This window comes from Dama dama, chromosome 19 (genome assembly GCF_033118175.1).
Source record: "Dama dama isolate Ldn47 chromosome 19, ASM3311817v1, whole genome shotgun sequence".
Classification (NCBI taxonomy): domain Eukaryota; kingdom Metazoa; phylum Chordata; class Mammalia; order Artiodactyla; family Cervidae; genus Dama; species Dama dama.
Genome location: NC_083699.1, coordinates 90359046 through 90386079, shown reverse-complemented (window position 1 = coordinate 90386079; position 27034 = coordinate 90359046). Strand labels below are relative to the sequence as shown.

The 27034-nt window shown below is 39.8% G+C and overlaps 1 protein-coding gene and 1 pseudogene across 2 annotated transcripts; both read right to left on the bottom strand.

Annotated features, from left to right (window-relative positions):
• Positions 1–13640: 13640 nt before the first annotated feature.
• LOC133074281 (U6 spliceosomal RNA) lies at positions 13641–13716 on the bottom strand (annotated as a pseudogene).
• Positions 13717–19391: 5675 nt separating this feature from the next.
• Positions 19392–26431, bottom strand: RNF7 (ring finger protein 7). 2 transcript variants are annotated; one of them, XM_061167744.1, is made up of 3 exons: positions 26168–26431; positions 22617–22664; positions 19392–20301 (listed from the first exon to the last, which is right to left on the bottom strand). In XM_061167744.1, the coding sequence occupies exons 1-3, from the start codon at positions 26333–26335 to the stop codon at positions 20245–20247; spliced, it is 273 nt and encodes a 90-aa protein (XP_061023727.1). In that variant the 5' UTR covers positions 26336–26431; the 3' UTR covers positions 19392–20244. The 2 variants fall into 2 exon arrangements, with proteins under 2 accessions (XP_061023727.1, XP_061023725.1); XM_061167742.1 differs by having other exon boundaries at positions 26161–26426.
• Between the last annotated feature and the right edge of the window lie 603 nt (positions 26432–27034).

The window sequence follows — 27034 nt, the reverse complement described above, 5'->3', positions numbered from 1 at the left end:
GATAGATAAATAAAACATATTATGTCAGATATTGTTCTCGGCACCAGGTGTGCAACCCTAAACAAAGGAGGAAAAAACCCCTGTCTTATGGAGATTACATTTAGTGGATGAGAATATCAATAAACAAAATAAGTAAAATGTATAGTGCATTAAATGGTGGCATTACAAACTACCCAAAACATCGTAGCCTAAAATCACGACTTATAACTTCTCAGGATTCAGTGTTTCATTGGGCAACTCTCTTCGAGCTTCACTCAGTGGCCTCATTCAACCGGTGGGCTGGCAGATGGCTGAGCTCGGCTGGGACATCTGGAAGCCACTGGAAGTTTTCAGCAGAGGAATGCTCTGCGTGGATGGACATTTTAACAAGAGCACAAGCTGAAGGGGCCAAGGGCAGAAACAAAATCAATTTGGAGTCTGTGGCAGTAACTCTGATGAGAGGTCAGTGGAGGGGGTGAGAGGGTTTGCTCCTGAGTTGAGTGTGGGGTTCAGCAGGAAAAAAAAGAACAAGATCAACTCCGGGGTTTGGGGTCTGAGTAACTGGATGGATGAATTTCCTGTAAATGCAGCTGGAAATCCTCCAGAGGGGTAGGTTTCAGGGAAGATGAAGAACTCCATCTTGCATCCATTAAATCTGAACTGCCTGTGGGGCAACTGAATGGAGATCTTAATTCATCTGCTGGGTCTGTGGGTCTGGAATATAGGGGAGAGGCCTGGACTGGACATGTTCACTGTCGCCAAGCATATAAATGGTATTTAAGGCTGTGGGACAGGATTGCAACACAGTGCGGTGAAAGCAGAGAAAGTTAAGGACTGAGCCCTAGAGGTCAGAGAGGGGAGAAGAGCAGAGGATGCTAACCTAGGAAGGATGTCCAGGAAGACAGTAATGACAGATGCTGCTGATAGACCAAGAAGCAGGATAAGGATTGAAGAATTGATTGTCGTTGACAGTTTTATTGGCTTCCCTGTGAAGCTGAAAAAGAATATCAAATGGGATGAAGAATGCTGATTTTACTTATAAAAGTGGGTACTTATAAACGACAGGTTATGCTATGTATAAAGGAAAGCCAACCAACCAACATTGTAGTATTTTCAGATGAGTGGCACACCAGCATTTACTATTTGCAGATAAATGAACTCTGCTTGACACTTTTAATTAAGAATTTCTCCAAGGTGTTTTTAATAGCAAACTTGACTTTGAACTATTTCTGTTGGTCACCGTGAACAAGGGTATTGACATCACTACTATGTTATGCTGCCTATTTTGGCAGGGTAGGGTGGTGGCAGACAAGACAAAGTTCACATAGTTTTGATGAACAGTGATTAAGTATGCTATTTTAATAAGATACTGAAACAAAAAATTTGCAATTTAAAGTTCACTGGGGAACTTGGCAAGAGCAGTTTCAATGGAGTGATGTGAGGAAACACTTATTAGACTCAGTTAATAGGGAATGGAAGGAGATAAGTTGGAACCAGGCAGTATAAGCTTCTCTTTTAAAAAAAAAAGAATTATTTATTTATTTATGGTTGGGCTGGGTCTTCATTGCTGCTCAGGCTTTCTCTAGTTTTGGCGATGGGGGCTACTGTCTAGTTGAGGTACATGGGTCTCTCATTGCCGTATTGTCTCTTATTTCAAGCTCTAGGGTGTTCAGGCTTCAGTAGTTGTGGCACGTGGGCTCAGTAGTTTTGGATCCCAGGCTCTAGAGCAAAGGCTCAATAGTTGTGGTGCACTGGCTTAGTTGTTCCACAGCATGTGGGATCTTCCCAGACCAGGGATCAAACCCATGTCTCTTGCACTGGCAGTCAGATTCTTTACCGCTGAGCCACCAGGGAAGCCCAGTGTAAACTTTTCTTTTAAGGAGTTTTGCTCTTGGGTGTGGCCACTAGAGTGAGTGTCCAAGGTGGGGGTGGAGAGCCCACGATCATTGGAGGAGAAGAAGTCAGGTGTTGAGAAACCAAGGTATTCGTAGCATCATTCATGTGAATGTTGAAGTCAGCAAGAATGACCCAAAGAGTAGTGATGAGGAGATACACAGAGAGCCAGGAGCTAGTCTTCATCCAACAAAGGGGAGTGATTATGAGGCCATTAGTGAGAGATGGAGTCTAATGACATAAGCATCAAAGCTGGGTGGTTTTAGGGAGGGAAGCAGCAATAGAGAGAAATGAAGACATCCCACATATCACCAAACCCATCCATATTAGCGAGCAGAAGGATTGAGAGGAAGCAGTGTTCTAGGGGGAGAAGCAGGCTTGAGAGAGAATAAGAAAGTGAAGTGGACTTCTGGAAAAGGATGAAGATGGAGGAAGCTTTTAAAAATAAATTTAGTTTTATTTTATTTATTTTTTTTTCGGTTGTACTGGGTCTTAGGGCACGCAGGATCGTCAGTCTTCATCTTGGGTTGTGGGCTCTTTAGTTGTGGCATGCAAACTCTTAGTTGTGGCATGTGAGATCTAGTTCCCCGACAAGGGATGGATGCTTACTCCTTGGAAGGAAAGTTATGACCAACCTAGACAGCATATTAAAAAGCAGAGACATTACTTTGCCAACAAAGGTCTGTCTAGTCAAGGCTATGGTTTTTCCAGTAATCATGTTTGGATGTGACAGTCGGACTACAAAGAAAGCTGAGTGCCAAAGAATTGAGGCTTTTGAACTGTGGTGTTGGAGAAGACCCTTGAGAGTCCCTTGGACTGCAAGGAGACCCAACCAATCCATCCTAAAGGAAATCAGTCCTGAATATTCACTGGAAGGACTGATGTTGAAGCTGAGACTCCAATACTTTGGCCACCTGATGCAAAGAGCTGACTCATTGGAAAAGACCCTGATGCTGAGAAAGATTGAGGGCAGGGAGAAGGGGATGACAGAGGATGAGATGGTTGGATGGCAACACCGACTCAATGCACATGAGTTTGGGTAAACTCCGGGAGTTGGTGATGGACAAGGAGGCCTTGCATGCTGCAGTCCATGGGGTTGCAAAGAGTCGGACATGACTCAGCAACTGAACTGAGGGATTTGGAACCCAAGCCCAATGCATTGGGAGCTTGGAGTCTTAGCCACTGGACCACCAGGGAAGTTCCAAGACAGAGGATGTTTTGTTAGTGTGAATATCAGAGATCACAGAGGAAGAGTTTCAGAAATTGAGGAGGAGTTGGACTGTGTGTGTGTTTAATTGCTCAGTTGTGCCTGACTCTTTGGGACCCCATGGACTGGAGCCAGCCAAGCTCCTCTGTACGTGGAATTCTCCAGGCCAAAGAGTGGGTTGGCATTCCTTTCTCCAGGGAGTCTTCCTGGCCCAGGGATTGAACCCAGATCTCCTGAATTGCAGGAGGATTCTTTACTGTCTGAGCTACCAGGGAAGCCCCAGGAGTGGGAGATGAAGGAATAAAAGGGAATGTAAAGGACTACTTGGGATTAGAGTTAAGAGAATGGGAGGTAAGTTGGAAAGCCTGGGTTTCTTCAAGGGCAGGGTGGTCTCAAAGCATAGGGTGGTACCTAGGCCCTGAGTTTTCCAGGCAGGGAGGGGTGCACACACAGTGCTGGAGCTCCCACCGGACCACCACGGCTGGAGTCGAGGGAGGTCTTATGAGGAGCACTTGGCCCCTTCCACCTGGTCTATGTAGGCAGAGCTTGCAGAGGTTTGGTCTGACCTAAGCTGGGAGGACCTGCTGTATTCACATGGTTAGATGATGGGTTTGAAGGCTGCAAGTGAGGACTTCGTAAGGGGCTTGAAGAGTAGCTCCTTGACTTTGCATCTGCCTTAAGGACCAAATGGCAGGGCTGTGGAGGAGTTGGAGGGACTTCAGCACTCCTAAGCTTTAGGAGGTATCTGTGTGCACTCATAAAACTCCAATTCTGGACCATCAGTCAGACAGAAACTCAACACTACCAGCCTCAGGGCTGTTGAGGGCTATTTTAAGCCCAAGATCTGGAAAAGATACACATCCATATCTTTATCGTTAAGAAGATTTAAGCCTGTTATAAAAATTCAGTGTTAGTGTGTTCAATTTAGAGTTCAGTGAAGAATTTCAGGCTACCCTAAAATCTCCATCTTATAATTGGGGGAAGCTGCAAGATTTTGTACATTTAAAACTCTGAAAAACATACTAGAAGAGAGTTGGAATGAATAAAATGTCTGCTCTTTTAAAAAGTCACTTCTTCCTTTACTTATTTCTTCTGTATTTTGATAAACTTCTTGAAAATGTAACCCTTCTAATGAACTCCAAGGAGCTTTCTCAAATTACCTCCACAGGGGACCAGAACAAGATGAGAAACACAATTATTTTGATTTGAGTGCTTTCTTGAAGAGTTGGACAATAAGACAAATGGAACAACCATAAGTGAATTTTCTTGTATTTTCCACTTAGTAGCAAATGTAAAAAGGTGTTGGTTATGATCTTAAATAATAATATCCATTTCTGTTTTTAAATGCAGGTTTATTTTATATAGATTAAAATGTATAGCTCTTAAGTGTACAGTCTAAGAATTTTGACAAGTGTATAAACTCATATAGCCATTACCCAAGTCAATTTATAGAACTTTTCTTTCATCCCTGAAAGATTTCTTGTGCCTTTTCCAGTCAATAGCCCCTCTGAAAGCCTACCATTCTTCTGATTTTCATCACTATAGTTTAGTTCTGCTCTTTGTTGAACTTTGTAGAAACAGAATCATACAGTTAAATACTCTTTTATGCCTGGAAGCTTTTGCTCAACAAAATGTTTTGAGACTCATTCATGTTGCACCATGTATCACTTTTTCCTTTTATTTTTTTAAACTGCTATTCTATTCATTCCATTCTATGAATAGAATGTTATTCTTCTATTGATGGACATTTGGTTTGTTTCCACTTTGGGGTTAGTGTTTTAAGTATGAAAAGTGCCTTTAAAGATACATTGACTTTTTTGTGGGCAAATGCTTTCATTTTTCTTGGGCAAATACCCAGGAATAGAATTGATGGATCATAGGGTAGATGCATATTTAACTTTTTATGATACTGCCTTTTATTTTCCAAAATGGCTGTTTCATTTTTTATTCCCACCAGCAAAGAAGAATTCCAGAGCCTCTGCATCTTCACCAAGACTTGGTGTTATCAGTCTTTTAAACTGGAGCTATTCTCATTTCATGGCAATTTTAACTTACACTTCTGATGGGGAATATTAGGCATATTTTCATATGCTGACTGTCTATTTGTATATCTGCTTTTGTGAAGTACCTTTTTAATTCTTTTGCCCAACATCTAGTTCTTTAATTAAGCTTTTGTTGACAATATGGTCTTATCAGGCAGTATTCTATTGAATGACCACGTTCTTTAGTAGAGAAGCTGAATGTTTTGTAGACCTTGAGGCAGTGAAAGCAGCAATAAGATAGTTAGATAAGAGCTTTAGGTTTGTATCTTTCTAAACAGCTTACATTTCTCAGGACAATTGTAGAAGCAATTAATTTTATCTGTGAAAGATTTCATGCACTATTTCAGTTCAAAGTTTCAAAATATAAAGACAAATGACTCTATAATCTCTGCATAAAATTAGTCAGGAAAAATATCTAAAAGTGGTATTATAGCCTGGATGACATGATTTTTATAGAGTTATATTTTTGAGACATATAATTTTATTCGAGAACTATCCAAATTCATGTCATAAGGAACATGTACCCAGGCTCATTAGAGTTTTTTGCTTTCCAAGTCAGCATATTAAAAAATACAAACACAAAGCTGTCATTTCAGAGAGAAAATGAGCTCTAAGATCCTTTCCAATTCTAGGAGTCTGTGAAAAGAAAGTGCATGTGCTACAAAACCAGGCTGATTTGCCTGATGCATAGCAAGCCAAACCCTGAGATCCCAAGGGTTTGCAGCAGAGAAAGTTTATTGATGAGGCAGCCAAGTGAGAAAATGGGAGAACAAGTCTCAGATCTGCCTTCCTGAAGGCACGGGACCTGAGACATTTACGGGATAAATGAGTAGAGTGGTCTCAGGAGTAGAGAAAGGTGATTGGAGGTAGGGAAAGAGTGAGGTAATCGGTGTTCTGTACAGGTGTATCGTGCTTCTTGTGACATTCTTGGTCAAAAATAGAGGTGCTTAGCATGATCCAAAGGTGGCGTTTTTGACTCTCTGACATCAAAAAAAAGTCATTCATGGACACCTATACAGGCCCAGTTTTGTTTTTTTCAGTTGCAGCGTGTGGAATCTAGCTCCCTGACCAGGGATTGAACCCAGGCTCCCTGCATTGGGAGCGCAGAGCCCTTAGCCACTGGGCCACCAGGAAAAGTCCCAGGCCCAGTTATAAAATCAGTGGTCCCAACCAGTCTTAGCTGGCTTGAACTGGACAAGAGCTGACTCTAATTCCCTAAAAAACAACTTATGCTCCAGTTACTAGCAAGCCATAGGTCAGAGGTGTTATCTATAAAAGGTGGTTTATGACTCTTGTGATAGATTACCTAGGCCTATGTGAAGCTTGGAGGTAGGCAATTAAGGAAGAAAAAAAAAAAAAACAACTAAAGCGAGCTTTACTTTGGCCACCTGATGCAAAGAACTGACTCATTGGAAAAGACCCTGATGATGGGAAAGATTGAAGGCAGGAGGAGAAGGGGACGACAGAGGACGAGATGGTTGGATGGTATCACCGACTTGATGGACATGAGTTTGAGTAAGTTCTGGGAGTTGGTGATGAACAGGGAAGCCTGGTGTGCTGCAGTCCATGGGTTCACAAAGTGTCGGACATAACTGAGCAACTGAACTGAACTGAAAGCAAGCTTAACCAGTAAGGGCAGGTTATAAGCAGAGGGATTTTAACAAGTTGTTCCCTTATTTATTGTTTCATAAGACAAGCTCAAGAATTTCTGTTAGTCACCAGCTTCTGAGGATGGAGGGCATGGTTTCACATGTAGCAACAACTCCCCAAGTATAAACAATTGTTAAGTTACTTGCTAACATGAATTGTAGCAGATGATATAGGTTGATTCATCCAACACCTGTTCCCAATGACTTTTCCTTTTTTATTCCTCTACTGTAAAAGTTGGAAAGGCAAACTTCATCTCCCTTTCCCTTTGCTTTAGAGGAGGCTGTATGACAAAATTCTAGCCAACGAGTAATAGACTAAAGACAGTGGGAAGGGTGGCCCTTCCCAAGTAAAAGTCCAAGTCTCCTTAAGGAAAAAAAAAATCCTTCCCCTACACCCCCTCACTTTTCCCCAAGAATGTGCATATGAGTCATGCAAAACAGCAGCAATCCTGGGACCATGGGGGAGAGGGAGTGAGAATGAGATTTTAAGATGAAGATGTCAAGGCCAGAAAGGAGAGAGTCTGGCTCCTGATAGCACCACCAACCATTGTACTAGCCCTGCTTCCTACCCCGGGGTTCTCACTGTGAGACAATTACCGCCATCTTTTAAAGCTACTGTGCTCAGGTTTTCTGACATTTGCTGCCAAATGTATTGCCAGCTGGTTCACTAGTGTTTAAAAGATACCAGAACAAACAAACATAACTCTACATCATGCACCATTATCTATTTATTAAACCTGATTTATTAAGGATATAACTAGGTTTTCCAGGAACTTCAAGTATTGAGACATAATTATACTTTTACTTGGGAAGAAGGGCTTAACATGTTTTACCATATTATTTACCCCAGAACTTCCGGATGTACAAGCTGGACTTTGAAAAGGCAGAGAAGCCAGAGATCAAATTGCCAACATCCACTGGATCACAGAAAAAGCAAGAGAATCAAAAAAAAAAAAAAAAAAATCTGCTTCATTGACTATGCTAAATCCACACCAGTTTGTGTGGATCACAACAAACTGTGGAAAATTCTTAAAGAGATGAGATACCAGACCTCCTTACCCGCCTCCTGAGAAACCTATATGCAGGTCAGGAAGCAACAGTTAGAACTGGACGTGGAACAACAGACTGGTTCCAAATCGGGAAAGAAGTACATCAAGGCTGTATTTTGTCACAGAGTACATCATGTGAAATGTCGGGCTGGATGAAGTATAAGCTGGAATCAAGATTGCCGGGAGAAATATCAATAATCTCAGATATGTAAATGACACCACCCTTACGGCAGAAAGCAAAGAGGAACTAAAGAGCCTCTTGATGAAGGTGAAAGAGGAGAGCGAAAAAGTTGGACCGTAGAGAAGGCTGAACGCCAAAGCATTGATGCTTTTGAACTGTGGTGCTGGAGAAGACTCTTGAGAGTCTCTTGGACTGCAAGGAGATCAAACCAAAAAATCCTAAAGGAAATCAGTCCTGAATATTCATTGGAAGGACTGATGGTAAAGCTGAAGCTCCAATACTTTGGCCACCTGATGCGAAGACCTGACTCACTGGATGCTGGGAAACATTGAAGGCAGGAGGAGAGGGCAATGACAGAGGATGAGATGGTTGGATGGCATCACTAACTCAATGGACATGAGGATGAGCAAACTCCAGGAGACGGTGAAGGACAGGGAAAACTGGTGTGCTGCTGGCTTACAACTTGGCATTCAAAAAATGAAGATCATGGTATACGGTCCCATCACTTCATGGGTGGCAAAGAGTCGGACACGACTGAGTGACTGAACAACAACAAAATCAAATTTTGGGCTGCCCTGTGGCTCAGTGGTTAAGAATTTGCCTGGCAACGCAGGAGACAAGTGTTCAATCCTTGGGTCGGGAAGATCCCCTGAAGAAAGAAATGGCAACCCATTCCAGTATTCTTGCCTGGGAAATTCCATGAAGAGAGGAGCCTGTTGAGCTACAGTCCATGGGGTTGTGACTAAACAACAAACCAAATTTTAAAACACTGATAAAGCTAGTATTAATAATAACCTGCTTCAGTATTATTTTAGCATTTATGAAAAATGTACCACTTTAATATATTACTGTTTTTAAGCCAAAGATTTTGTCATAAGCACCTACTCTTTTTAAGCAAACATAAATTTTCTTTTCAGCATATGAACTTTTGAATTTACTTTTTCTTCACTTTTATTGAAGTATGGTTGATATACCATATTATATGTTACAGGTGTATGATATAGTGATTCACAATTTTTAAAGGTTATATACGCCAGTTACAGTTACTATAAAATATTGGCTATATTCCTTGTGTTGTACAATATGTCTTTGGGTTTATTTTATACATAATAGTTTGTACCTCTTTTGAGTGTTTGAATTTAGGTCAGATATGACAGCAGTATGTTAGGGCACAATAAAATGATGCAGGACATAATAAAACGGTATAGAACACAATGAAATGGCTTGGCCAATATACCACAGAATATACCGCTCTAAAACACAGTTATAAATCAAGAAGTATGCATATGGCTTCACAGAATTGAAAACAGAAATGTGTGAACAAACTTTAGAAAAGCAATTTTGGAGAAAAATATGTTCAAATAAGGTATTCTATTAGGATAGTATAAAGTGAAAAGTGTTAGTCACTAATTCATGTCCGACTCCTTGCAACCCCATGGTCCATAGCCTGCCAGGCTCCTCTGTCCATAGAATTTTCCTGGCAAGAATACTGTAGTTGCCATTTCCTTCTCCAGGGAATCTTCCCGACCCAGGGATTGAACCCACCTCTCCAGCATTGGCAGGTGGACTCTTTGCCTGAGCCACCAGGAAAGCCCACTGGGATAATATAAGCTAGTGATAAAAACACAGATTCTGGAACCAGTCTGCCTGGATTTTCATCCTGCTTTTCATTCCCTCGTGTTTTAAAGTTGGGCAGGTGTCTTAGCTCAGGCTGCCTTAACGAAATACCATAGATTGGGGAGCTTAAACAACAGGAATGTATTTTTTCAGAATCTCAGAAATGTATTTCTACAGTTCTGGAGGTTGAAAACTCTAAGACATCAGCATCAGTGTCTGGTGAGGGCTTTCCTTGGGTTGCAGATGACTACAGATGCTGTGTCCTCACATGGTCTTTTCTCAGTGCATATAGGAGTGCCAGGGTAGGAGGAGACACACACACACACACACACACACACACACACACACAGAGTCGGGGAGAGAGAGATGTCTTTCTTTTCTTAAAAGTTCATAATTTCCATAGGAGAGAACATATAAATTAATTTGGGGGGAACACAATTTAGTCTATAGCAATACATGGCTTCTTGTGTCTATGTTTCCTTAGCCAAAAAAACCCAGAGTTAATGACAACAGAGAAAGGTTTTGTGAGGATTAAGTGAATTAATACATGTAAAGCTCTTAGAAGAGAATTTGGCACATTGTGTTATACAAGGTTTATCATGGTCCTGTTTCAGCAGGATTCTAGTAGGGAATTCTACCTTCTCAAAAAAATTATCAAAACGTATATAAATTAGCATTAACCAGGATTTCTCACCCTCAGAGCTATGGGGCCCCATAATCCTTTGTTGTAAGGGACAGTCCTGTGTCTGTTGGGTGTTTAGCAGCATCCCTGGCTTCTACCCACTAGTTCCCAGTAGCACCCCTGATCCTAGCTGTGACAACTGCAGATGTCTCCGGACATTTCCAAGTGTCCCATTGCTACAAATCTATCAAGGACATAGAAGCAGGTACTTGAATTTACAGTTACATATATATGACCAGGAATAGGATTGTAGGATCACATGACAACTATATGGGGCTTCCCATGTGGGGCAAGTGGTAAAAAAAACCCTGCCTGCCAATGAAGGAGATGTAAGAGAAGGGTTCGATCCCTGCCCTGGGTCAGGAAGATCCTCTGGAGGAGGGCATGGCAACCCACTCTAGTATTCTTGCCTGAAGAATCCCATGGACAGAGGAGCCTTGTGGGCTATAGCCCTTTGGTTGTGAAGAGTCAGAGATGACTGAAGCAATTTGGCAGCATAAAAACTAAATACATATATATAATGGACTATTGCTGAACCATAAAAGGAATGAAATCATGCCATTTATAGCAACATGGATGGACCTAGAGATTATCGTGTTAAGTGAAGTCAATCAGAAAGAAAAAAGCAAATACTATATGATATAACTTATATTTATTAATAGAATCTAAAATACAACACAAATGAATGTATCTATGAAACAGAAACTGACTCACAGACATAGAAAACAGACTTGTGCTTGCCAAGGGTAGGTGGGGTGGGGAAGGAATGGAGTGGGAGTTTGGTATTGCCAGATACAAACTATTATATATAGAATGAATAAACAACAAGGTCCTACTGTATAGCACAGTAAAATACATATGATTTACGTGATAAACCATAATGGAAAAGTATATAGGCATATCATCTTAGTCGCTCAGTCATGTCCGACTCTTTGCTACCCCATGAACTGTAGCCTGCCATTCTCCTCTGTCCATGGAATTTTCCAGGCAAGAATACTGGAGTGGGTTGCCATTTCCTTCTCCCAGGGCTCTTCCTGACCCAGGGATCTAACCCAGGTCTCCTGCACTGTAGGCAGACTCTTTTCCGTCTGAGTCACCAGGGCCTTACATGCATGTGTATATATATAAATATGACTGAATCACTTTACCATAATAGTAGAAATTATCACAACACAGTAAATCAGCTATACTTCAAAAAGTAAATATTTTTAAAATGTTTAATTCTTTCTTTTTTGCCAAGGATAATATTTGATTAGTAAAATAAGGCTCATGTTCAACATTCTAGTTTCCAGAGATAATCTTTTAAAGGGAAGGTGGAAGGACACTTAAAACAGAATTTAATATACCTAAGGCTCCCATGGAAAGACCTAATGGAAAGACCCATTCTGATGGAAAGACCTTATAAAATGGATGGTCTATACCAACACTGTCCAATAGAAATTTCTCGCATGAGGGAAATGGTCTGTTTGTGATATCCAGTATAGAAGCCGTCACCCATATGCTACTGCTGGGCTCTTGAAATGTGGCTGGTGTAACTAAAGGACTGAATTTAAAGCTTTACTTTAATTAATTTAAATTTATTGGCTAGTAGCTACACTATTTTTTTTACAGTCTTTTATTTTTAATTGGGGGATCATTACAATATTGTGATGGTTTTCTGCCATGCATCAACATGAATCAGCCATAGGTAGAGATATGTCCCCCCTTCCTGAACCTGCCTCCCACCTCCCTCCCCACCCCACCCTCTAGGTTGTCACAAGGCACTGGCTTTGGGCTCCCTTTGTCATACAGAAAATCCCCACAGGTTATCTGCTTTACATATGGCAATATGTACATTTCAATGTTGCTCTCAGAAATCATCCCACCTTCTTTCTCCCCAGCTGTGTCCAAAAGTCTGTTCTTTGTGTCTGCATCTCCACTGCTGTGCTGTAGATAGGTTCATCAATACCATCTTTTTCGACTCCATACATGTGAATTAATATACAATATTTGTCTTTCTTTCTGACTTAACTTCACATTGTATAATAGGCTCTAGGTTCCTCCATCTCATTAGAACCAACTCAAATACATTCCTTTTTATATCTGAATAATATTCTATTGTATATATGTACCACAACTTCCTTATCCATTCATCTGTCAAAGGACATCTAGACTGCTTCCATGTCTTAGCTATTGTAAATAATGCTGCAGTGAACATGTGTCTTTTTCAATTATGAAAAAGACATAATTGGTTATAAGGTAAGGTTATAAGGCCAGTAGTGGGATTGCTGCATCATATGGTTGTTTTATTCCTAGCTTTTTAAGGAATAGCCATACTGTTCTCCATTGTGGCTGTATCAATTTGTATTTCCACCAACAGTGCAAAAGGGTTCTCTTTTCTCCATGCCCTCTCCAGCATTGATTGTCTGTGGACTTTTTGATGATGGCCATTGTGACAGGTGTGAGATAATACCTCGTTGTAGTTTTGATTTGTATTTCTCTAATAATGAGCAAAGCTGAGCATCTTTTCTTGTTTATTGGCCATCTGTATGTCTTTGGAGAAATGTCTGTTTAGGTCTTCTGCCCACTTTTTGATTGGGTTGTTTGTTTTTCTGGTATTGAACTTCATGAGCTGCTTGTATCTTCTGGAGATTATTTATTTGTCAATTGTTTCATTTGCTGTTATTTTCTCCCATTCTGAGGTTTGCCTTTTCACCTTGCTTAGTTTCCTTCGTTGTGCAAAAGCTTCTAAGTATAATTTGGTCCCATTTTTTTACTTATTTTTTATTTCCATTACACTCGGAGGTGGGTAATAGAGAATCTTGCTGTGGTTTACGTCAGAGTGTTTTGCTTGTGTTTTCCATGAAGAGTTTTATAGTTTCTGGTCCTACATTTAGGTCGTTAATCCATCTTGAATTTATTTTTGTGTATAGTGTTAGGAAGTGTTCTAATTTCATCCTTTTACATGTAGCTGCCTAGTTTTCCCAGCACCACTTACTGAAGAGAGTGTCTTTTCTGCATTGTATATTTTTGCCTCCTTTGTCAAAGATAAGGTGACCATAGGTGCATGGATTTATCTCTGGAATTTCTATCTTGTTCCATTGTTCTATATTTCTATTTTTGTGCCAGTATCATACTGTCTTGATGACTGTGGTAGCGACCCTACTAAACAGCACAGATCTATACCCTTCAGGAAAGAAATGATTTCACGTTTTCTTCCTTAAGGGAGTCTGATTTGTCCATGGGCAGGCCCCCTTCTCCCCTTACCTTACATAGAAGGTTACTACCAGGCAAATATGAGGGTGTGTGGAGTGTTGATAGAACCAAAGGTGATGTCTTTTTGGAGACTTTTTTTGTGATTGAAAACTATGGAGTGCTTCATGTATTGGCGTGTCATTCTTGCTCAGGGGCCATACTAATCTTCTCTGTATCATTTTTTGGAGCTTTCTGTAACTTTTTTTTTTTTTTTGAGAATACTTTTGCCCTGGTTGGTTGAATCCTGGATGTAGGAGCCGCAGATATGGATGGCTGATTGTACTGTATATGTTGCAAGAGAATGTGTTATGTCCCTCCTAATTCCTAGAGCACTGAGTGTCTCTTACAAGGTCCATTACATTCTACTCCACAATGCTATTGTAAATCTAACACTCCCTAACAGACCTGCCACCTCTGAAGAGAGAAAACTTATTTGTATTCAAATTCTTTCTATTGGTATGGCAAGCAATAAATAATAAAATTTTATTATAAATATGTAATGTTATTCCCAAGTGGCACAGTGGTAAAGAATCCGCCTGAAAAAAAAAAAAAAAAAAGAATCCGCCTGCCAATGCAGGAGATGCAAGAGACTGGGGTTTGATCCCTGGGTAGGGAAGATCCCCTGGAGGAGGAAATGGCAACCCATTCCAGTATTCTTGCCTGGAAAATTACATCGACAGAGGAGCCTGGCAGGCTGGGGTTGAAAAGAGTTGGACACGACTGAGTGCGCACACACATTTACAATGTTATATGTAACTTTTTATAAAAGTAGACAAAAAGCAGAGTAGTGGTTAGCATTATAGGGTTTAATGTACAATAAAGGTCTAAGAATTGCTATTATAACAACCACACAAAGCTTGTTTTATGCTATGTATTATTTGGATTTATAAAGTCACATCCCTGGTGGTCTGGCAAAAATTGTGATTATTCTATTACACTAAAATTTTGGTACAAAGAATTTATATTTTCTTTGTAAGTTCCAATAAATTAAGACAGTAGGCATCTTCTTAGAGGCTAGGATAAAATTCAACTGGCGTAGAACATTTCATCTGTGCTAAAATAGTTCCAACTTTTTTTTTTTCTTGGCCAAGGTGAGTAAGTAGCATGTGGAATCTTAGTTCCCCAACCAGGGATGACACCCGAGCCCCTCAGATTGGAAGCTCGGAGTCTTAACACCGGACAACCAGGGAAGTTCCAGTTCCAAAATGTTTACCTGAGATTGTCATCTGGGCAGTTTTTCCTAACTCTCCTCCCTGCCCGTCTGCTACACACATCCTATTTTGAAAATCTTTCTGGGAGATCCCATTGTTACTGATGAAATGTGCTTTTCAGATGTGTTGAGGTGGTTAAAAAATAAAAGGTTGAAAACCATTCTTCTAAAAACCCATGTTGACAGTTCTTTACACATTGTAGGGACACACAAACATCAGGATTCTTACAAGCAGCAAACAAGCCTTTCTGGAAGGCCTTTCTCTAATTAAGGCAGAGGTCTGCAATGGCAGTAGCGATCTACTGGGTTGGCTAAAATTTCCTTCAGGTTTTTCGTAACATCTTGCAGAAAAATCTGAAGGAACATTTTGGCCAACACAATACAATGATGGCTACCATTTATGGAGTGTGTACTCTGTTTCAGGCATTGTTCTAGGCAGTTAACATGCACTAATTCATTTAATCTTCATAGCAGCTCTATGAGGTAGATAATATTGTTATTCCATTTTAGGTGAGGAAATAGACACAAAGAAGTTAAGGACTTTGTGCAATATCACACAGATACAGCTGTGATTCCAAGCCAGGCTGAGCGGCTTCAAAACAGGTAGTCTTATTACTATGCTGCAAGGCAGCTACAGCCACTCAGGAAAGCTTATTTTCAGCCAACCTGGGAAAAGCAGCTTGAGTTCCAACCAGTGACTCAGGTTTATCAAGTGCATGGGCAAGAGAAAGTATCAGATTGATCGTAAAGCTTATTCCTAGAAAATCTAGGAAGATGAAAACCGAGAGCAATCAAAAAAGATGGTTTTTTTCTAAATGTGTGGATACGCCCCAAATCAAGTGGTCAAAAAATGTACTGCTTGATAACAGAGAACAGATTTGTGGTTGCCAAGGGGGAGGTGTGGGGAGTGAGGGATGAATTGGGAGTTTGTGATTAGCAGATGCAAACTATTAAACATAGAATGGATAAACAACAAGGTCCTATGTATCACAGGGAACTTTATACCGGCTTCCCTGGTGGCTCAGAGGTAAAGAATCCGCCCGCAATGCAGGAGACCTGAGTTTGATCCCTGGGTTGGGAATAACCCCTGGAGAGGGGAATGGCAACCCACTCCATTATTTTTGCCTGGAGAATTCCAAGGATGGTGGTGCCTGGTGGGCTACAGTCCCTGGGGTTGCAAAGAGACCGACACTTTGCAACACTCACTAGTCACTGAGTGACTACTACGTTCATACAGAAAACTGAATCACTTTGTTGTACCGCAGAAATTAACACAACATTGTAAATCAACTGTACTTCAATAAAAATTTTTAAATGTACTGCTATATTCATATCTGCAAGGTCCGATGAAATATTTCTACTGAGATGGGAAACCTAAAATTAAAGAGAGCTCAACATTTATAAAACCTTTTCTTAATATAAAATCTAGAAATCTTGTTGACATGAATTAGAAAAAAATGTAACAGGCAAGTCATGAAGGTCTCATTACCATCCTCCGCAAAAGCTCACAGCGCTACAAGAAATCTGTTTATAACAATTTTTCCTCACAATACTTTTATTCAGAACAGTTAGGAATGTTTTACCCCATAACTAAAAGCACATTATTTTTTAAAGTTCCACTTCTGTTAAAGCATCTTCCAGAAATCACTAAAATGAAGTAAACAGTAGCACTTACCATGCACTAGAAGCTGTTTTCAGTTTTACATTTGTATTCATACATTTGATCCTCAAAACGATCTGATAAGGGAGGTATTGTTATTGTTATCTACATTATACATGAGGAAACTTAAGTAAAGGGAGAAGTAACTTGTTCAAGGTCACACAAGAAAACGTTGGCACTGGGATGCAAATCCAGGTATTCTGGCACTAGAGTTTCAGCTCTCAGGCTTTAAACTCAATATCAAAATGCAGATAAAAAAAGAAAAAAAAGAAAAATAAAAAAAAAAAGAAAAAAAAATAATAAAAAAAATAATAAAAAATAAAAAAAAATAAAAAAAAATAAAATAAAATAAATTAAAAAAAAGAAAAAAAATAAAAAATAAAATAAAAAAAAAAGAAAAGAAAACAAAATGCAGAGAAAAGACTTTTCCTGTAAGACATATTTTTGTTGAACAAAGCCTGACCATGGTAGAAATGTAATGACATAAAGATGGCTATGGAAGAACCATCATGTAAGCATTTCTCATGTATTTTGTTACACCATTCAAACATCCAATATAGAAATCTTACATTTATTTGTATTTAATTCTAATTTTCCTTACATCCAAAACCAGTAATATTTTTAAAAATAAGGACTCACTAAAGTAAACATGGAATTTTTCTTTCTTTTCAGAGCGTTACTCAAAGATAGCCCTTGGCAATATTCTGAAAAGCAACAAAGCATTGTTTTAATATTTCCTTTCTTATCAGATGTCTACTAAACTTCTAAAGGAACACTTAAGACACTTTTTTCTGATCCTAAAAGCTTTCTATATTAGCTTCATTTAAATAATTTAAGGCTTATTCTTTAAGCCTAAAGTGAATATTCACCATCACGAGTATCCCAGGTATTGCACACTAATTTAATAGTGGTTCATACCTTGAGAGAACAGGGCATGGATCAGTAAGATTTGGCTCTATGAACTCTTTAGAATAGCAGTTATTCAAGATTCTGAACCCTATATATTTAAAACAATGTATTTTCTGTGTCGTATTAGCATGTTTCTCCGAAATAGTGGCAGCAAAGAATACATCACAATACATCAGTACAAGCACTGAAACCAGTGTCCCTCCAAACAGCCAATGCTACCTCTAAAGGGGATGTTTTGGAAATGTTTTCTTTGGATGGCACAAGGATCGATGGCACCACTGGTGTTTGGTGAGTGGAAGCCAGGGAAGTGTGATATCTTGTAACATGTAGAGTCTCATAGGAAGAAACATAGTTCAACATCCTACATGACTTTCAAATGTCCACTCATGTAGTAGGAAAATCTATGATTATCTGTGGCTAGAATCTAATCTCTTTCTACATGTAAACACAAAGCACAGTTGTGCCTAGCTTTAAAATCCATTGAAGTTACCAAATATGCAATTAAAATGTAAATCAAGATTGTACATTTGTTTTGTTCAGAACTTTACTAGTACAATCCACCATCTTGGGAGGAAAATGTCTTATCAGTGGAAAAGCTCCTCACGTTTCTGAGTCACAGCAGTCTACATTGTTGCTGTCTTCCTGCAGTGATTACACACACTCATCAGCCTACTTCATTATGTCTTCTGGTATAATTGTGTCTAAGAATTTACATACTGAAAAAGAAATGAATTATACTTTCATTTCTACTTTATATTACAATTATTACTATATACATTTTAATTATGTGTGGAGACATTTACGTTATTTTACTGCAGGAGAGTAAAGAGAACATATTTTATTAAAAAGCCAGTAATGGGCTTGGTAGGATGATATCTACTCAGATGTCAGCTGTAATACAAGAATACAACTTGCAGAGATAGAAAATTAAATAGGCCAAGATCACAGATGTGTTTCCAATACACTAGTGAGGTAAAATTCAACACTGTTTAACCAAATGGAAGGAAAAACCTGTTCAATGCTTAACTTTTGCACTTGAACTCACGTCACAGTGCGTCCTTTCTGATGAAACAACGTATATTTAACTTTCAGATGGCTATGCAGATGAGCTGATGTTACCCCAGATGGGTAGGATCAGGGCTGTATTGTCCCAGTCCCTCCTCTTCTTCTACCCTCGGATACTCATGTGTAATAGAAACAGAGCTTTTGTCTACGGCCATACCACCCTGAACACGCCCGATCTCGTCTGATCTCGGAAGCTAAGCAGGGTCGGGCCTGGTTAGTACTTGGATGGGAGAAACAGAGCTTTGTTAGGAGGTGGGCCCGTGGTTTTGCTGTGTGGAAAATCAACTTATTACCACCATTCTCCGGATTTCCTTTACACACTGTCCTACAGACTGAAATAACTCAACATTCTTACTATTTCTCTCTTTATTGCAAAGCCAAATATTTGGTTCACATTTTATAGACACCACCTTTTAAGAAGGTCAAAGAGAGGCTAAAATAGCTTATTGCACAAGAAACACATTCAAATGGTCCAAACATTTAAAAAATCCAAACATAATTGTATACTGTAATTAATTCTTTCAGTAGCTAATTGTGAAAAGAATAATAAAGCAAAATTTACAAGAAATCTAATAGTAGGTAAGTTGAAAGCATACAGAATTCTAATTTTTATTTTAATTATTATACTTTTAATATTCTTTTATGTATCCACATTCCTTAGATTCAAAAAGATTCAGACTGGCAAACTCCACAACTGCAGAAGTGAATGGTTAAGATTTCAAGATTTTAGTTTTCTAAATGCATAGCAATAGCCTATGTTATGAAAAATTCAAAATGAACTTGTGGTTCCTAAATTATCCTAAGATATTTCCATTGAATGTGAATTGACTTGATAAAATTTAAGTATTTTCTTACACTTATGTTTGTAGGTAATAAAGTTATTAATAAAATTTTATTATCACCAAAGAAAGAGCAAATTAATATTTTTTCAAATTAAACAAAAGCATTCACTTGCCAAATTAGTTTAAGTTGAAAGTTGAGCATAAACTTGCAAGAATGACAATTCAAATGAGGTAAACATAATAAACCATTTATTAAAACATCATGTGGCAAAATTAACTTTTTGACCCAATGTGACAATGGTAAACATTTTCCCCTTGTTAACATTCCACCTAAAACACAGTTAAATTATAACACAATACAACCAGAAGCTGAAAAATTTCTGTCCTTTACCACTCACTAGGTGAGTGCAGATCTAGGTTTTCTTGATGAGTCAGAGAGAGAGGATTATAAAGACACTTGAAATCCCATATACCCAAAGGTTAAATTTTATTTACCCTGTTCCCTGGTCCAAACTTAAAATTGTATCAAATAAAAATTTCATTAATTATCCTCCCCCCTGCCAAAAATAAATATTAGGAACACATTAAGGATAAGAACTGGGTTTTAAACTGTACTTTATTTGTTACTGTAACATTGTCTTTTTAAAAAACTGATCAACCATAAGCATGCAAAAAATTCTCATCTGAATGGAACCTCTTCAATAACTCCTTGGATATCGGTAAGTAAATTATGAAGGTTGTTCAATGTATAGTCCTCTCCTTTACAGCACTTCTAAGCAGTGTGTGAGACACATACCAGAGGTAGGAAAGACCATCCTTAATAAATTATCTTAATTGTAGAGAATTTCTGAAAATAAAACTGAAAAAGGCTAAACCATGCCTTTGATGAGTCCCAAAAGACCACAGATCCATCTCCTATTCGAAGAATTAGTCTCCTGGGGAGTTCTAGCCTCTGTAGAGCAATTGACAAGATCCACCAGGGCTCTGAACAACTGGCTGCATGAAGAACACCTTCGTTCGCTCTCACTTCCCGATTCTCTGGACCACCCAGTCCTGCTGGCAGAGAGGGCAGCGATTGTTCTGTTTCACCCACAGGGACATGCAGCAGTTGTGGAAGGAATGATTACATTCTCCCCAGACAACTGGGAAAAAAAAAGAATATCTGACATTACATACTTCAATTTAACTTACTGAGCTCAACATTCTATTTTATTATGTAATAATTATGGTTCATAATCTTAAATCTGGCCAAAATAATTTTTTTTAGTCATAAAGAAAAAGAACCTTATATATAGAAATTACACTTTAAAAATGAGGTAAGGGGACTTCCCTGGTGGTCCAGTGGCTAAGACTCTGTGCTCCCAATATAGGGGGCCTGGGGTTCAATCCCTGGTCAGGAAACTAGATTCCGCATGCCACAGCTAAGACCCAGTGCAGCCAAATGAAGAAAAAAAATGAGGTAAGGCACCATGCTTGGAAACCTGACATCACTGTTAAGAATCTGAGGCTGCTGCGGTGGCTTCTCACTCCCACACAGCTCCACATGCTGTCAGTCTTTCTCACGTTGGGAGATTAAAAGACCTGTGTGTGTACTAAGTCGGTTCACTTGTATTTGACTCCTTGTAACCCTATGGACTGCAGCCTGCCAGGCTCCTCTGTCCATGGGATTCTCCAGGCAAGAATACTGGAGTGGATTTCCAGGCCCTTATCCAAGGGATCTTTCAGACTCAGGGATGGAACCCACATCTCCTGTGCTTCCTGCACTGGCAGGCAGGTTCTTTACTAGCACCACCAGGGAAGCCCTAAAAGATGAGTCTTCCCTAGATACCAAACCACTCCACCCATGCACTGACCTTGGAGACATTTTGGGCCTTTAAGTTAGTTTATTGAAAAATGTCCTCCTGATTTTTAAATTTTCTTTATTTATTTTTGGTTGTGCTGGTCTTTGTTGCTGCTTGGGCTTTTTCTCTAATTGTGGCAAGCCAAGGCTACTCTCTAGTTATGATGCATGGACTTCTCATTGCCATGGTTTCTCTTGTTACAGAGCACAGGCTCTAGGCATTCAGGCTTCAGTATCTGCGGTTCCTGGGCTCCAGAGCACAGGCTCAGTAGCTGTGGCACGTGGGCTTAGTTGCTCCACAGCATGTGGGATCCTGCCGGACCAGGGATCAGACACTGTCTTCTGCACTGGCAGGGGGATTTCTTACCACTGAGTCACCAGAGAAGTCCCCTTCTGAGTTTTATCTACCAAGATATGTTGAGTTTTAAATGTTTTCGGCTCATAGCAGGCTACTATAAATAGGTGGCATGCTTCTAAACATTGTTAGTGGTACCTCTGAACTGTTTTCTGGAAGTGGTGATGATTTGTGTTAAGTCATTCATAGGCAGTGCAGTTCCTCATGTGACAAACAGAATGGAATTTTCAAAGTGGTTGGCTTTGAAAGAGAGGTCTATTTCAAGAAAAAAAGGGCCTCTCTGTGATCAAAGATAGCTGGCCTACCCCTCACAATTCTCAAATTAATATTTTTAAAACAGCCTCAAAGAAAAAATTTAAATCAAGGGAAATCACCCATAACATGGAATACAACCTCAAACACGGGCTTCATTTGTCCCTTGCTTGACCAACTTAGCTATATAACAGAACAATGAAAGAAGAAAAAAAAACCTTTTAATGAAAATTAGTTGTAGGGGCTGGAAGCTAGGAAGACTCATTCTAAGTCTTTCAGAAGAAAGAAACAGGATTTGATTAAAACTACATGAATCATTCAGAAGCTGTATGTAAACCACACAAACAAAAGTACAAAGTTAACCTTTCCTTCCAGGAAAATCTTTATACACTTTTATATAGCAATCTTAGAAGTGGTGACCTCAAGAGCTAGGGCATAAAAATCTGAGTTGCTTACAATATTTAACCTAAGACAACTTTTTTTTCCCCCTAAGACAACTATTGTAGTACCACATGTAAGTAAAATTTAACAGATTTCTATCAATAAGCTACATCCAAAGGAATCTGGAGATTTAGAATTATTTTCACCTTAGTAGAAAAGTTAAATACTGGATCATAAGAGTACTGAAAACTGAAATGCTTTGTTAGAACAAAATCCTGACTGACCAAAACTAACCTGTAACATACTCAAAATTTAAAGGATGTTTTGGCAAATTCCTTATTTTATATTTTTCTTAATAGAAGAAAATATATTTCTTTTTTGATTATTAAAACGTTTACCATGCCCATGTCTATAATATATAACCAAGTTTTCTGAATTACAAGCAATTAAAGAACTTACAGACAATCCCATTAAGACCCTTTGAGAACCAACACATTTTATATTAATTATGAATCACTGCTTTACAGTTTATTTTTGTGTATTGATAAAGCCAATCTTAATTGCAAATTCAAACATCCCCACTGAGAGAAAACCTTCAGTTGAAAAAGCAGAACAAAATTACAACATACCAACACAATCCTCTTGTTTGTTTTCAGCTTGACATCTAAGACAGGCATCTAAAAGTAAACAAATAGCAATTCTCATTCTGATGCTCAGAATGCAATTTTTAAAACCCCATACACTTCAAAGTCAAATAAAAGGCCCAAAGGGTTAGAGATGTAGATTAAAAGACTCATACTATTAATTTCTCATCTGAACATAACTGCTTAAAGATGAATAAAGTACAAGGCACTCTACTAATTTACTTATGACCAGGAGCAATTTCCCAAGGGTTACTGACCCTTTATTTTTACAAGTGCTGATGAAAAGATGTCCTGACAGTGGATGTAACCACTAGGGAAAAATATGCTATATTCCACTATATTACTCACTGGGCACATGCACACAGATCAATTTTACGCATAGTTTATTTTCAAGACATCCTTTTAAATAAGCCATACATATATATTGGTATTTGCTTAAATATATATAGAAACTCTAGAAGGATATTCAAGAAACTAATAATAAAGTTCACCTGGGAGGAGATGGAATGGGAAGAGGTTTTTCACTGCATACTTTTTCAAGTTTTGAAGTTGTGACTGTATAACCTACATAAAAATTAAATTTAAAAAATCCAAAAAATAAAATAAAATAAAAAGTCCTAAATATTAGGTTCTCTCTCTTATTTTTCCTTTTTAAGGAAATGCTCCCTTTACAAATAATCTGAGCCCAAAGCATTTACCCAACAACGGTAAAGTATTTTAATAAATTACCTGGGAGTAAACATGAGGAATGGGAACCAAAAGGATATATTAGAAGTTTTCAAAATTCAGTCTGTACTACCATTTGCTTGGTGAAGAAGGTAATATAGAATATTCTAGGAACCAAAGAAATGGACTCATTCACTAACTGAAAGCAGGCAAAGTTGGGTGAAAGTAAGTTCAAATTAACAGAAAAAAATAGATTTTAATATGAATTAGAGAAAAATTCTATAAAAATAGAAACAGGATAGAGTTGAAGCCTGCTTCTTTTCTTACACTGGATTATGCTCAGGCATTTGTTTGCTCCTCTCTGCATGCTCTTACCCTTAAAAAAACACACCACCCTGGCCTCTTCAGTGTGGATTAAAAACAACCACTGCCTCCTGAGGCTTTCTTCAATTTCACAGTTACTGAGTATATCTACCCTGTGCAAAGAGTAATGCCCGGGGGCCACCAAAATGACCGAGTCTGGGTCCCTGGTCTCACCAGTAAATGGGAAAGTGGACAGGTAAACAACTAAATATCGCAAGCATCATGATATAAGGGGGAAGACATGCCTCTGGTTCTGTGCAGTCACGGAATTAGAGTTCATGATCCCAACCGTCTCTTTTACAAATTAGGAAAACAAGGCTCCAGAAGGTTAAGTCAAACGTCCAAGTTAACAGATAGCTGTGGAAGGTTCCTCTGGCTCTTTAACCCTTGACAGTACAAGCAAAGCTAGTCCCCTCTTCCTCACCGGTGCTTGCTAGCTGCTCCTTTCACAATACAGTAGGCAGAGTGGAAACCAAGGAAGAGTGTGTTAACTACATTAGAATGGGCTGACTGGAAACTCTTAGATCAAGAAGTTAGAACAAATCATTTAGGTGTATGAGATGAATTCAAATATCAAGGACACAGGATTAAGTTATAGAATCTAGAAGTCTCTGAATCATGCCTACAGCTTTGATTTAGATTCACTATCAATAACTGACCTCAACAGATAAAAACTCCTAAAGTTTCAGATAAAAGAAAACATTTTCTTTTGATGATGTTCTTACTATCTAAAACAGCACACTTCTAAGGAGTACAGTAACACCTTTTAGAATGATGCTAGAAAACAAACTTCCTTCTGCTGTCACCTGACCACTAAATGGATTTTAACACCTCATAAACAAAATACAGAGGTCTAGCCCAGAATACTTTCCTGAACCCAAAGTACAGCTGCTGTAAATCTGCAACATTAATCCACAGTAGCCAAATACTTGCTATAATTAGAAAGTTAATGTGAGCAGTGAGCCATTTATAGCCCATACTTTGACTTACCTTAAATATCCCAGTAAAGTTTATTTCTTGAAACTTTCAACTATTATTTTATATTTTGCATTTCTACCTACTAATTTAAAATTTTTCTTTGGGGAGAAAATAAAATGCTCTTTTAGGAAAAAAAATTTTTAAACTAAAAAAGAACAAAAATCCCTCAAACTGGAAGTTATGATTCTAGCTTTCAAGAAAGGGTTAGGGCAAGGGGGCTGTATTGCAGGCCCATAAACTAAGTACCTAAAAACCCGATATACAAAATAAGTGGATCACATCTGAAATCTAGTTCTTTTAAAAAGTAAAAAAAAAAATATTTGAATCCCATAGTTGCAAATTCTCTTTAAAACAAATTCCTACGAATGAAAAACATAAGCACATACTACAGACAGAGTAAACGGAGAAACCTCTTGTTTCTGGTAGGTCTGAATTTTCAATGCTCAAGAAGGGAAAGCCACTTTTAAGTTATTTTCTCCAACGGTCTCATTTTTCTGTGCAAGGCACAAAGTTTTCAAACTACAGAAGCCTCAGTTTTCTCCAACTACCTTCAAGAAATGACATTTAAGGCGCTCTTAAACGCTGTAGTTTTAAAGGCCCTATTTAAAAATATAATGTGCATTTAAACAGCAACTCTTTTTTAAGATCGTCTAAGAGCTTAAAACAGAGACCATATAAAACACAACGAGATGAAGCTGTTCTGAAAGGCTTCACTTGGTCCAATATTTTTATTAAAAATATCATAGGAAAAAGTAACAAGTTTGCAAAAGAGGGCTTTCTTATGGATTTGAGGGCACTACCCTTCTCCAAGAGATGGAACGCTACGATGGGGAGTGGCCAGGAAAGAGATGAAGCTTCACGCCTCTGAGTAAAAGGGTTTACATTCTTCTAGTTCAAGCCAACCGAGTGCTATCTGACCAATCTTGAATCATCCAGGTTTAAAAGCCAGCAGAACAGCAGCCAATCCAGAAAAGGGACGGCTAGGAACACTCTTCTTCCCCGCGCCTCTCCAGAGCACGACTAGTGGTCGTTTTTGTGGAAGATGACTCCGGAGCATCACTTTGGTGTGTGACCAGAAGTATCAGACTGATCCGCTGACTCAGGGCCTTGACCTTGACGTCTGTGTGGTTTGTTTTCGGCAAAGGGTGCCGTCGCTGGCCACACAAACCGAAGTGGTTCCTCCCAGCTCCCATTAAATCACCTACTTTTATTGTCGTGATCACACCGATCACTACTGGAAATGACCTTGTTTAATTGTCCTTCCTGCTATCCCCTTTTCTCCCAGAATAGCCGTCCCCGGCACAGGTCGTCTGCTGAACGACCCCTCGGCCCCTGGCAGCGGCCGCAGCCCTCGGATCACCAGCAGCTCGGGCGTGGCCCGCGGTCTCCCGGCGCCAGGGCAGGGCGATCCCGCCCCCACTCCTCCAGGAACGGTCTCTCAGAGGCTTGGTCCTTCCCCCCACGCCCGGAGCCGGGCCTGCGGAGGCCGCAGCACAGCCGGGGCCTCGCGTGCTGCGCTTACCCATCACCTGGACCCTGCAGATGGCGCACGTATCGCACTCCACGTCCCAGCTCCACATGGCCACAGCGTTCCACTTCTTGAGAGAGAACATTTTGTCGCCGCCCGACTTGGATCCTGAGCTCCCCGAGTGAGACGACAGGGCGCAGGGTTCCTCACCGTCTTCCACGTCGGCCATAGCGGCGGCGCGGAGCCGGCGGCGGAGACGTTGGGTCGTGGGAGGCGGGCGGCTATGGCGGCTCCGTGGGGCCGCCCGACGGGCCACAGCGCCGCCCGCAGGCCGCGGGCCGCCGCGGGGGTCTAGGACGGGGGGGCGCCCGCGATTGGCTGGCGCGGCCCAGTGACGTCACCATACGCCGGCACCAGCGGCTTCCCGGTGTCCTGGTTCCCGGTACTCACGTCCCCAACGCCCGGCCAGCTCAGCGGGCTGAGACACCCCGGGCTGACCCTGCGCGGTGGAGGGTTTCCCTGCGCAGGAAACACGTGTCCTGCTTTATGTCTTCATGACACCGCTTTTAGAAGCTGTCTTGTTGATATATTCGTTTGCCGTCCTTCTCAAAGGTAAACGCCCTGGGAGCGGGGACTATTTCTCGATCATCGCCTTCGTTAAGAAATGCAGCCTCGGGAGGAACAGTTATTTGTTGAGTGAATGAATGACGAGCTAGGAATCTGGTTCAACAGTTCTCAAATTTGTTGGTCTCGGGACCCCTTTACACTTAAAAATTACTTAAGGACATTTAAGAACTTTTGTTTGTGTAGGATGGATGTGTACATATACACGCTTATACATATGTATTTCCTTTTTAAGAAAACGGGAAAAAAATAAATATATTAATTCATTTCAAAACAGTAAGAAATCCATTCCAGGTTATCCTTA